Here is an 11,936-nt window from a genome sequence, read left to right as displayed (position 1 = left end):
CTGCACCTTGGCAGAAGGATATTGATGCTTAACCAGGATTACTTCTGCCTATCTTGTCTCCCCTCCTCCTTTCTTTTTGCAATTACAATAGGATCTTGTAGGGAAAGTCTAGGTAAAGGCCTGGCGGATAAAGGGGGGAGGTTTCCAACAGGTCATGAGGCAAAGCTTCTCTTTAGCACTTGCCCGGGATAAATGTGCTCCCCTTCCCAACCCCAGTGTTCATTGGACTCTTCCTAACTGGGCAGGCACATACAGACTCTCCAGCCAGACCTGGTGGAGGCTTCAAATACATCTTTTAGACACAGATCCCAGAAATTGCATTGGTCTTGTTAAAACTGCTGGATCTTTCCTCTGAAGCCCTTTAAGACACTTCACCGAGACGTTTTGGCAGCAACTTTAGAATAAACCACACAAAGAATCCACTGAACAAGACACTGGAATTTTATTCTGCAGAACTCTTTTTGTGTGTGTGCGTGTGTGAATTACGCCTGTACGTCGGTCCCAGACATGAAAAGAGCTGTCTATTCGTCACTAGCGGCCTCTACTGGTCCTGGAACTACAGGGTGCCAGGCTCAGGCCGAAGAGAAAGCCCTGATTCCTTCTCCAGCTAAGGAGAGGCCAGTATCTGCTCAATGAAGGGTGGGTCGGGGAGAGGTAGTGCCCGAGCACCAAAGGCACTTAAAGGGTTAACACCCGCGAGCCCCTGGGCCTTAGGGCAAGAGACTTTCTCTTCCTGGACAACAAGCCTCCCTCCGCCTTTGGCTGGGAGAGGGGCTCACACGTCAGTGGACGGAGGCACAGACAAAGTTCATTTGTGGAATTTCTTGCTGGAGTCCTTGGCGTGGTCGAGTAGCAACTGGCACGGCGTGAACTGGCTCCCGTAGATATCCTCATACTTCTTCATGCGGTCCACCAGCCGCCAGGCCTCATAGTAGTCTGTGTAGCGGAAGGGACCTGCCGCAACATAGGAGGAATTGGAGGTGGGCGAGGAAAGATGAGCTTGGTAAAGAAGTTGGTACTAATGTATAAAAAAGTAGCAACTGGGAGGCAAATGGAGGCAGATAAAAAATTCACCCCACCACCACAGCATAAAGGAGGTCACAGCACCTGTTAAGGAGCTACCCGAAAGCCTGAGCTACACATTTTTGACAAGATAATGTATGAATCAGCAAAATTACTTACCTCCCAAACAAGGTGGGAAGCCCAGGCCAAACACGGCCCCAATGTCTCCCTCTACGGGGTTGCTGAGGATTCCTTCCTGCAGGGTCAAGATGGCCTCATTCACAAACCTAGCCACCAAGCGCATCTGGATGTCTTCCTCTGTGGAGCTGCAAATGTGGAGAACAGAACAGACATTCATTCAGCCGCCCAATGGAAGAGATACACAACGGGACCAGACCATGACAGCTCGGACTGCAGGCTCCCGTGCGGACTTCCCATGGGGTGCCGCCCTCTCATGGAACGGGGATTAACGGCCACATTCTACAGAGCCAGGCCGGCCGGCCTCATGGGCCGAGCTCACACACAAAATCCTTGCATTTCCACATAACTTACACCTCTGGGTTGGCCGGTATCTTGAACCTTTCCAGGATTTCATCCATGCCAGTGTTGATGTTCCGGTCCTTCACACCTTCCTGGTAAATGTAGAAACCCTTTCCAGCTTTGCGGCCTGCCACAGAAAGGCAAAGGAAGACAGGGGAGGGGTTTGGTATGAAGGTTAGTGAAGGCATTCATCCTTCCTGGTAAGCACTGAGGTTCGGACAGGATGCACAAGCTTAAGAAGAGTGGGTTTTTATATGCCAACTTCCTCTACCACTTAACGAAGAATCAAACCAGCTTACGATCACCTTCCCCTCCCCACAACAGACACCCTGTGAGGTAGGAGAGATTGAGAGAGCTCTAAGAGAGCTGTGATTAGTCCAAGGTCACCCAGCTGGCTTCATGTATAGGAGTGGGGAAACCAACCCAGATTACCAGATTAGCGTCCACCACTCACGTGGAGAAGTGGGGACTCAAACCCAGTTCTCCAGATAAGAGTCCACCGCTCTTAACCACTACAACACGCTGGATCTCTTACCAGGGGGAGGGAGGGGGGAGAGAAGGAGGCATGACCAAGGGGTTATGCATTTACTTGTGCTGCAAACATGAGTCCTTTAAAAACCACTGTGAAGTCATTGTCACAATGGTAACTATCATCACGGGCTTTTAGAAAAGTCTGGATAACTGTATGAGGAATAGATTAACAGTGGCTAGTAGCCATGATTACCAGAAGCCCCAGTTCCTTACTGCTGGGGCCTAACATGCAACAGACAACTCTCGCTGACTTTGCAATGTGTCCACCTGCTTGCCAGGCAGTGTTGCTAGACTCCACACCCATGCCAAACAACAGAAACACCTGAAGATCAAAACAGGCCTGTTCCCCCACATCCACTATTTGCAGTATGGAAGTTTGTGAGTCTCCCAGGTTTGCTCTGGCCCCAGTTCATAAGCCATGCTGGCCCATAAAACCCAGGCTGGACTGGGGAGACTCTGGGAAGGCCTGCAAGCGGCATGGGCTGGCTAGAGTCTCTTCGCTACAGATGAGCGGCATCTAGTGATCAGGAGCTGCCTCCGCATTAAATGTTAGGATCACCTGCCAGAAACGTGGGCGTCAACATGCCCACAGGCACTGCTGCCAACCCAAGGTGGGGCACAGCTGCCAAGAGAGGCAGATTTTATGCTACTAAGAGAGATCAGCCCCAGGGAAGCCCCAACCCACCAGAGAGTTCTCCCACAAAAGCCCTGCTGTAATTAGGGGGACTGCAAGGAGCACGGCTGTGTCAGGCACACAAAACTGCACCTGTGTCCCGTTTAGCCAGCGTGGTGTAGTGGTTAAGATCAGTGGTTTGGAGTGGTGGGCTCTGATCTGGAGAACCGGGTTTGATTCCCCACTCCTCCACATGAGTGGCGGACGCTAATCTGGTGAACTGGATTTGTTTCCCCACCCACTCCTACACACGAAGCCAGCTGGGTGACCTTGGGCAAGTCACAGCTCTCTCAGCCCCACCTAACTCACCAGGTGTCTGTTGTGGGGAGGGGAAGGTGATTGTAAGCCGGTTTGAGTCTCCCTTAAGTGGTACAGAAAGTCGGCATATAAAACCCAATTCTTCTTCTACCCCAGGGCTGATCAGGCCTTGGAGGAGGGCTTTGGGACCACGGCCCTTGTATTGCCAGTGAATGCTTTCGCAACATTAAACTTGTATCTCTCTTAAGGTGCCACAGATCTGTGTCTTCTCGCTCCAACCGAGCAGAACAAGGTCATTACTTTCCAAAATTGGGTGGGGGAGGGGAGGTGTTATGTGTTCAACTCATCCTGGGATTCTACCGGTATGGAAGCAACATTTCTGAATAGAACATAAGAAAAGCCATGATGGATCAGACCCAGGCCCATCAAGTCCAGCACTCTGTTCACATAGTGGCCAACACAGTGGTGCTTCTAGGAAGCCCACAAACAAGACCACTGCAGCAACATTATCCTGCCTGTGTTCCACAGCACCTAATATATTAGGCATGCTTTTCTGATCCTGGAGAAAATAGGTATGCATCATGATTAGTATCCATTTTGACTGGTAGCCATGAATACCCCTCTCCTCCATATACATGTCCACTCCCCTATTAAAGCCTTCCAAGCGAGCAGCCGTCACCACATCCTGGGGCAAGCTGAAAGATACCTGGACAAGTAGAAAGATAACCTGGGCATCCACTCCTTTGCCACCCCCAGCACAGAAAATCCTGCGAGTGAAAAGCTAGGAACTGCAAGCCCTCTTTGCATCAGCTGGGCCAAACCCTCACATTTGGCTTCCCCACTTTCCTGTGGCCAGGGGTCCACTGGTGGTCTGTCATTCATGAGGAAGAACAGCTTCCTTTGTGTTCCCTGCACCTACTGCCAGTGTGCAGGGCTCCTCCTCTGCCTTACTTACCAGGGCAGCCTGGAAGCGGATGGAAGGTGCCGTTTCCTTACAGGACACTGAGAGACCAGCAAGGGGGGAGGGGAGGACAGAGCCAGAAAGAGAGGAACAGTCCTTGTTAGGCCCAGCCACTTACCCAGAAAGCCGTTGTCCACCATGGCTTTCATCAGCTCCACATTTCCACCTTTGAACCGTTCACCGAAGGCTTTGCCGAGATCCTCCGCAACGTGGGTGGCAACATCAACACCCACTTCATCAATCAGAGTGGCGGCACCAACTGGGAAGCCAAAACTTGTGGAAATGGCGTCCACTTTCTTGGGATCAGTACCTTCCTGTACAAGAGTGGGAGTGGGAGTTAACAGCGTCAGATGGGAGGGCTTGGGCATGCTACTGCTTGCTGCTCTGACCTGGATGGCTCAGGCTAGCTCGTGCTCATTAGACCTCGGAAGCTAAGCAGGGCCAGCCCTGGTTCGCAACTGTATGGGAGACCACCAAGTCCAGGGTCGCTATGCAGAGGCAGGCAAAACCAAGCTACCTCTAAACACACATGAAGCTGCCTTCTACTGAATCAGACCCTTAGTCCATCAAAGTCAGTACTGCCTACTCAGACCAGCAGTGGCTCTCCAGGGTCTCAGGCAGGGGTCGTTCACATCACCAACTTGCCTGGTCCCTTTAACTGGAGATGCTGGGGATTGAACTTGGGACCTTCTGCAAGCCAAGCAAATGCTCTGCCACTGAGCCACGGCCCCTCCCTGCTCATTTCTCACCTTCAAACCCTACAGGGTCACTATAATTGACTGTGACTTGATTACACTTTACACATTGCTTGCTATCAGACGTCCTTGTGTCTGTCCATCCCCCCCCAACTGTATGAAAACTTGTAAGGGAAGCCAGAAACAGGAGGATTTGAGAGCTTTTGCAGTGAATTCTAGGAGCTTGAACCTGACTTAGACTGTGTCGGGGGGCAGCGTAAAAGCCTCAGGGAGGGGACTGAAAGGCACAGTGAGAAAGGCAGGTAAGTTTAAGCACAGAGTCCCTGGAACAAAGTGAGGAGGTCCACTGTCAAAACGGAATGCCAGGACAGCCCCATCCTGACAGCAATCACTTCATTCCTCAGCAAAGCACATGAGATGCTGGCCTGTTAATGTGTCGCAAAGGTGAGCGCAGGCTGCTCCTGCAGAGGAGGTGGCACCATTGCTCACCACCCCTCCATGGTTGAGGCGCCAGGGAAGGGAGGAGGGGGCTGCTGAGGACATCTCTCACAGCAGCAGCAACAGAAGGATAGGCCTCTCCACTCGCTAAGGTTGCAGTAAGAAAAGCTCTGGGCTCTTCCCTCCCAACAAACAAAAACCCCTTCCCAAATGGGGCCTGAGAGACTTCAAAAAGCTGCTACAGACTTTTATCAGAATGCCTCTAAGTTGCTGCCTCTGATGCGCTTTAGCTACTGACACCCTCTTCCAAGGAAAAAGATTGTAAGGTAGGAAAGTGAGATAGGGAAGGTGTTAACGGATGCCATGGGGCCCATGGGCACCCACATTGGAGACCCCTGGTTTATTGCATCTTTTTGAGGTTTGCCGGTGTTGGTTTTTTTTGTGTGTGTGCTGCCCTATCTCCTTTTGCCTACTGAGTAGCTTCCGCATCCAAAATGAGAAGGGCTCCACCACAGCAGCTATTGGGACTGACACTAACCTGGAGAACTCTGACGATTTCAGCCAACATGGGCGCAAGACATCTGGTTGTGTAGAAACCTGGGCCATCCTGCAGAGGAGAAAGCAGAACACTGAAGGAAAGCCTGGCAAGGAGAACACCCAGAAAAGAGTCTGATCATACTTCTCTCCTCCTCCTGCCAGAGGCAGAAGCTGCTGCTCAGATTAGGGCAGATTTCTGCAACCGATTGTGACGAATAATTTTCTTCCGTATTTGTTATAACACATAACTTGCCAGAGAGGAATTTTAATGACCAGAACTAAGTTGGAATCAAGTTTATTTGGCAAAAATGTATACGCTGCTTCCGCAGAGGACCTGCTCACGGTGGCCAACAAAGCAACCGTTAAAACAATGAGAGAATTAATAATTGTTAGAAGTAATAATTTTTAAAAGTTATCAGAACAAGCCATGAACACAGGCATGTGAATAACAGACAGCAGCCTAAAATGATATTTACAGCACGGTCTTCAGACTTGAAGGTGATGACGAAAGCTCAACAAAGGTCAAGTGGCACAACGGTGGACTTTCCCTCAGCACTCCTGTGGATTGCGGGGAAGGGAGTTGCGATGTCCGTGCAGACTGGTGCACAAAAGGGGTGATCCTGCACCCTCCCAGCCATGTACAGAGCTTGAGCTTCTTTGGCTCCTGTGAGGATAGGAATCAGCACCGGCGGCCGGCCCCCCGTGAGCTGCTTCGCCTGGCTTCCCTGCCCTCAAGCTGGCCACGCAGGATTTTCAGAGGATGAGTTTACGCCTTGCTAGTCTTTGCAGTTGCAAGGCAAGGCAGCGTGGTACAGTCCGATCTCGTCAGATCTTGGAAGCTAAGCAGGGTCAGCTCTGGTTAGTATTTGGATGGGAGACCACCAAGGAATCCCAGGGTCGCCATGCAGAGGAAAGCAATGGCAAACCACCTGTTAGTCTCTTGCCTTGAAAACCCCATAAGGGGTCGCCATAAGTCGGCTGCGACTTGACGGCACTTTACACTCACACTTTCTTGCAGTTGCACCCAGAAACAATGTTGTTGTTTTTTAAGTCAGTCCCTCACCTTAACCACAATGATGACCTTGCCCTGCTTGAGGCCCACAGCAACAGCAGAGGCCGCTGTCTCCGGTGAGGTTTTGTCTGTGGTGATGATTTCGAGCAGCTGCATCTTGTCCACTGGAGAGAAGTAGTGCATTCCAATCACCTGGAAATAAGCAAGCAGGAGAATTGGAACAGGATCGGCTCCTCTCCCACAGCAAAACACTGATGAGCCCCACAAGGGCCAACGAATCCTTGTTAGGGCTGTGTTTGGCATAATTCTGAATCCAGAAGTTGGGGTTTCAGTGGGACCTCTAGAACAGTAACGGGGTAGGCATACATGTGATGGATTTGCCTTGAGTGTGTTTCTGGGGGAAAGAACTCCAGCCATGGCACATTTTTGTCCCTTTCAACTACACCGCAACCATTCTTCTTTAGCCCCAAGTACAAATTCCCCGCAGTTGGGCACCAGCCACCCCCAACACTTGTCTGCATTCCCTTGCTGTCTACTGCACTGTGGAAAGATGCGCTCTTGACTAATCTTGGGGTCTGCAGCAGAACAGTGAAAGGGAGGTGGTCTTCTAGAACCCACAGAAATCATCCCCTCCTCGTGGCAGTGGCCAGAGCTCAGCAGGAGAACACATGTGGTGCAGGGGACCTCAGGGACCAGGAGCTGGGAAAGAACTCTCCCTGCCTGAGTCCTTTGAGAACTGCAGCCAGTCAGAGCAGGCAAAGCTGAGATACATGGACAAACAGTACAACTTGGTACAAGGGCTACACATAGTCTAAAAGTGCAACCCAGTGCAGAGTTACTGTAGTCTAAACTCAGAGAAAATCAATGGGCACAGATGGGAGTAATTCTGCGCCCAACCACCCAGAACTTTTTTTTCATCTGTATTTTTAACAGACCAACAGATTTTTGCATATTGGCTAAAGCCTCATAATATAGTTCAAAGTCGCTTATTACCTTAACAGCAGGTCCTTCTCCTTGTTAGAGGGAAGGGCCGTCCCTAACGTTCCCCTGTGCAAAAGCCAGCTCTTGGACCCGACTGCTTCCATGTGAATAAGACGGTGGAGAAAGGAGTAAAGGAGGACAGGCTACCCCCACTGCCTAGCTCATTTTAAAGTCCCAGAATAGTCAAAAGCACTTAAACTCATGGAAGGTAAAGCACTGACATTCTAATAAGGCCAAGTGATAAGGAAGAAGTGCATCCTGCTGGAGAGACAGGACCCTCAAAGACTGAAGTTACACTTGTGCAAGAAGAATTCCTCTATTAACATTCAGCAATGACATGCTGAGTTTCAGAGCTTCTTCTCCGACAAGTAGCACCTGGCAGGTCCCAAGACTCACCTTCTCTGGCCTTTTGCTGGCTGCTGCTATTTGATTGATGGGGAGAGCAGATGTATTGCTGGCAAAGATGCAGTGAGGAGGGACCACCTGGGGAGACAGGTAAGCAAAGCATTGTATGAAGAGGGAGGACTCCCACGGTCTTAGGACTCTACAAACGTCAGTGCTTCCAGCAAAGTCGCTGAACACACTAGGTTACCAATGGCTGCAGGAGGACAAACGGAAAGTTCAGCAGTGGCTACAGAATGACCTGAAGTTGCTTCACATACTCTCTATCCCACAGAACTGGGGATAGAACTGCAACTGCCACAGAACTGCAACCACCACTGCCTAGTGTCAGCAGTGATTTTGGGTTGGCTTCTACTTCCCATGGGAGGGAAGACAGCATGGAATAGCCCGATCTCCTCAGAACTCCTTTTTTTGTTACAGTATTCAGCACCATGAAGTGAGGGTTCCATAAACACAACTATACCATGATTCCCATTTTCAGCAAGATGAGGCTCGGCCAGAGCCATCCCATTCCCTCTTCCCACTGCCTCCCAGCACAACTAGCTGTTTGCACCACATAAGATTTGTAGTAATTTGTCCTCTTTAAGTCATTCTGGGGTGGCTCACCCCAAAACTGCACTAACACAGTTGGGGGCTCTGCCACTGCACATGCAGAAGTACCTGCAAGATGGTAAGCAACGGTGTGAAGCCTCACAAGCTGATCCCCCTCTGGAGCCCTCAGCGCTCGCCCATATGTGGATTGAACAGTCCACAGTTCCCAGCACCCAACATGCTGCCTCAAAGGGTTAGGGCTGCCTTGTCTCTGGGTGCCCTGACCTGGATGGCCCAGGCTAGCCCAGTCTCATCAGAACTTGGAAGCTAAGCAGGGTTGGCCCTGGTAAGTTTTTGGATGGGAGACCACCAAGGAATTCCAGGATTGCTACATGCAGGGGAAGGCAATGGCAAACCTACTTCTGAGTCTCTTGCCTTGAAAACCCCACCAGAGGTCACCGTAAGTCAGATGTCACTTGATGGCACTTTACACACACACACACGTCCATCTCTGGGTGTATGGAATGAGCCCCTCCCCCAATCTAATCCCATCACATGGCCATACTCCAAATGTCAAACAAGGCCAGCAAGTTATGTATGGAAAGCCGGCAGCATGAGGAGCTCCGCTGCCTTCAAGGTGAGCAGGCTGAGAGGCGCCTCAGACATACAACACACCCCGTAGTCCCATCCAGCAAAGCTCCCACTGAAGCCCCACTTACTGCTTCCACCTCCTTTATAACTTTGTGTTTGATGTTGATGTCCTCAAAGACGGCTTCAATCACCATGTCAGCCTTCGAGAAGTCCTTGTAATCCAGCTGCCCTGTCATGTTACTGAGGATAATGTCCCTCTCGAACGATGTCAAGCTCTTCTTCTTCACTTTGTCATTAAAGCTGGGGAGAAGCAGGCGTGAGTGAGCCGAAAGAGAGTGAGGCAGGTTCAGCCCTCAAGGACCAGCCTGGGGCCGAGCCCTAGTTCAAAGTAACCTGGCCAAATTTCCAAAATTATTTACAACCACGAGGGTCAGAAACTTGATTTTACAGATCCTGGCGTTCGAAGAGTCAAAACCCCTGAGGTCTCGGCCAAATGCAAGGGCCGGACCTGATCCCTTATCCGATTAGTGGCTGTGAACCCTCCACAAAGCTGATGATATGGGGGTGGGTGGGTGAGCAAAGCAAGGTACTTCCCTTGGAAAACAGTTTGGAAGCAGTGTATGCGAACAAGATCTTGGGGTACTGGTGGACCGTAAGTTAAATATGAGCAGCCAGTGTGATGCAGTGACAAAAAAAAGCTAATGTGGTCTTGGGGTGCATCAACAGAGGCATAACATCCAAATCACAAGATGTCATAGCTCCGTGGTACGCTGCATTGGTCAGGCCGCACCTGGAGTATTGTGTGCCGTTCTGGAGGCCTCACTTCAAAAGATGTGGACAGAGTGGAGTGGGTGCAGAGGAGAGTGACGGGGACCTGCAGACCATACCCTACAAGTAAAGGCTGAGGGAGCTGGGAACGTTTAATCTGGAGAAGAGGAGGTTGAAGGGGGACATGATTGCTCTCTTTAAGTATTTGAAGGGCTGTCACTTAGAGGAGGGCAGGGAGCTGTTCCTGTTGGCAGCAGAGGATAGGACTTGCAATAATGGGTTTAAATTGTGGGAGGAAGGGTACCAGCTGGATATTAGGGGGGAAATTTTTTTAAAGTAAGAGTTGTTCAACAGTGGAATCAGCTACCTAGGGAGGTGGTGAGCTCCCCCTCATTGGCAATCTTTAAGCAGAGGCTGGACAAGCACTTGTCAGGATGCTCTAGGCTTATCCTGCATTAAGCAGTGGGCCTGTATGGTCCCTTCCAACTCTATAATTCTATGAAGCTGTGAAACATGAAAATTACTACATTTCCAGTAGCCTGCTCTCCCATTCTTCGCTTCACAGCTTCCAGGATATTTCATCAGTACATGGACTTTTGCCAGCCCAAACCAAGCTGGCAGAAAGGATCTTCCCATGGCAGAGGTAGTCCATGTGCAGAGCCAACAGCTCCTCTCCCTTTCAGCAGTGAGAAAGGAGGATATTATTTAACAGGAGTGTGCACAAGACTAGACCTGTAAGTAGGAAGTGAGAAGAGCTGGGAATCAAGCAACCACAGGCAAGTCCTGCCACTTACTTTTCAGCTATACAGAGCTGTCAAGACACCCTCAATGTTCAGGGAAGGGAATTCTGGACAAGCTAACACTCTGCACTGCCACTTCAGATCCTCTGAGGGCTAAGCCTGGCACTAGAAATGGGACCCCAAGCAAAGCCCCAGGTCAGAATGAAAGCCCTGCATGACCCACAAGGCTCCCCCCTCCATCAGCTGGACTGAGAGCCTACCCTTTGTAGATTTGTTGCTGTCCTCTGCTCAAGGCCTGCAGGGTGGTGTCTTTCAGGAGAATCTTCATCCCTTTGTCCACAGAGACCTGGGCAATTCCTGCACCCATCAGGCCGCCTCCCAGGACAGCAAGAGTTCTGACAGAGAGGAGGATTGAGGAAGACAAGAGAGAGTCCAGTCATTTTGGAAAGCAGGAACTTGAGAGCACGCTGGCTGCTTTTTTTGACTTCGCTGGAAGTACCTTGAGGTACCTAGACCTGTCTACTTTACTGGCACCCTTCCTGTATCTTTTGCTTCCAATCCCCAAAGACCTCAGTGGCATATAAGATTCCTGACACCCTTGCTACAATTAATCCATGAAAGCCCTCCCCCCTTGGCACAGAACTCTGGGCACAAGCACATCAGAACCATGCTGCTTTGTTCTGCTTGCCTTTCAGATAGGATTGCTAGCTGTTACCCCCTGGTCTTTGCCTTGGAGTGGCAAAGGGAAGCTACAGCTCTAGCCAATCTGAAACAGGACTTACCGGACCGGCTGTTTTGGTTGTCCAAACTTGTTCTTCTTGCATTGCACTTGCCCATGGTAGAGCCCTAGAAGAGCCTTGGATTCAGGGGTCATCCCAAGTTCCCCAAATTTCTGGAAGAGGAGCGGGGGAGGAAGAAACAACAGGATTAGAGTTTTGGGTCACTGAATCACAGTGCTGGGGCTGAATCACAGTGCTGCACCCCAGCATATCAGCTCCAGCGCAGCAGATGAGGCAGCAGCTTTGCTAGATGACATTTGCCTAGATCTGGGTTGCCAATGTGGTAGAGACAACAGTCCAATAAACCTTGTTATATATGTGTAAACCTCCAACATTTCCTCCCTAGTCATTCCTTGCTCTTCTCACAACACAAGGAAGGCTTTGCACTTAGCTGAGCAGAGTGGTGGAATCCAGCCCAAGGTCAGCTGGTTAAGATCAAGGATCTCAGCAACCAGTCAGCCCTTTAACAAGCTCCTGACTAGCAGAACTCAAAATGG

General features: G+C 50.5%; 1 protein-coding gene across 2 annotated transcripts in view; it reads right to left on the bottom strand.

The window, feature by feature from the left end:
- Positions 1–556: 556 nt before the first annotated feature.
- The window catches only part of HADHA (hydroxyacyl-CoA dehydrogenase trifunctional multienzyme complex subunit alpha), a 28,469-nt gene continuing 17,089 nt past the window's right edge, over positions 557–11,936 (bottom strand). For both annotated transcript variants that reach the window (XM_056853153.1, XM_056853154.1), the window contains 10 exons: positions 11,443–11,552; positions 10,921–11,055; positions 9,281–9,452; positions 8,025–8,111; positions 6,699–6,839; positions 5,637–5,705; positions 4,084–4,279; positions 1,555–1,669; positions 1,183–1,328; positions 557–954 (listed from right to left, as the gene is read on the bottom strand). In XM_056853153.1, coding sequence (XP_056709131.1) covers positions 809–954; positions 1,183–1,328; positions 1,555–1,669; positions 4,084–4,279; positions 5,637–5,705; positions 6,699–6,839; positions 8,025–8,111; positions 9,281–9,452; positions 10,921–11,055; positions 11,443–11,552 — 1,317 coding nt within the window. In that variant the 3' untranslated portion in view covers positions 557–808. The remainder of the gene's footprint in view (positions 955–1,182; positions 1,329–1,554; positions 1,670–4,083; positions 4,280–5,636; positions 5,706–6,698; positions 6,840–8,024; positions 8,112–9,280; positions 9,453–10,920; positions 11,056–11,442; positions 11,553–11,936) is intronic.

Source organism: Euleptes europaea, chromosome 7, assembly GCF_029931775.1.
Source record: "Euleptes europaea isolate rEulEur1 chromosome 7, rEulEur1.hap1, whole genome shotgun sequence".
In the NCBI taxonomy this organism is placed as follows: domain Eukaryota; kingdom Metazoa; phylum Chordata; class Lepidosauria; order Squamata; family Sphaerodactylidae; genus Euleptes; species Euleptes europaea.
Note: the sequence above shows the minus strand (reverse complement) of the source record. Positions and strands in the feature narration are given on the sequence as shown.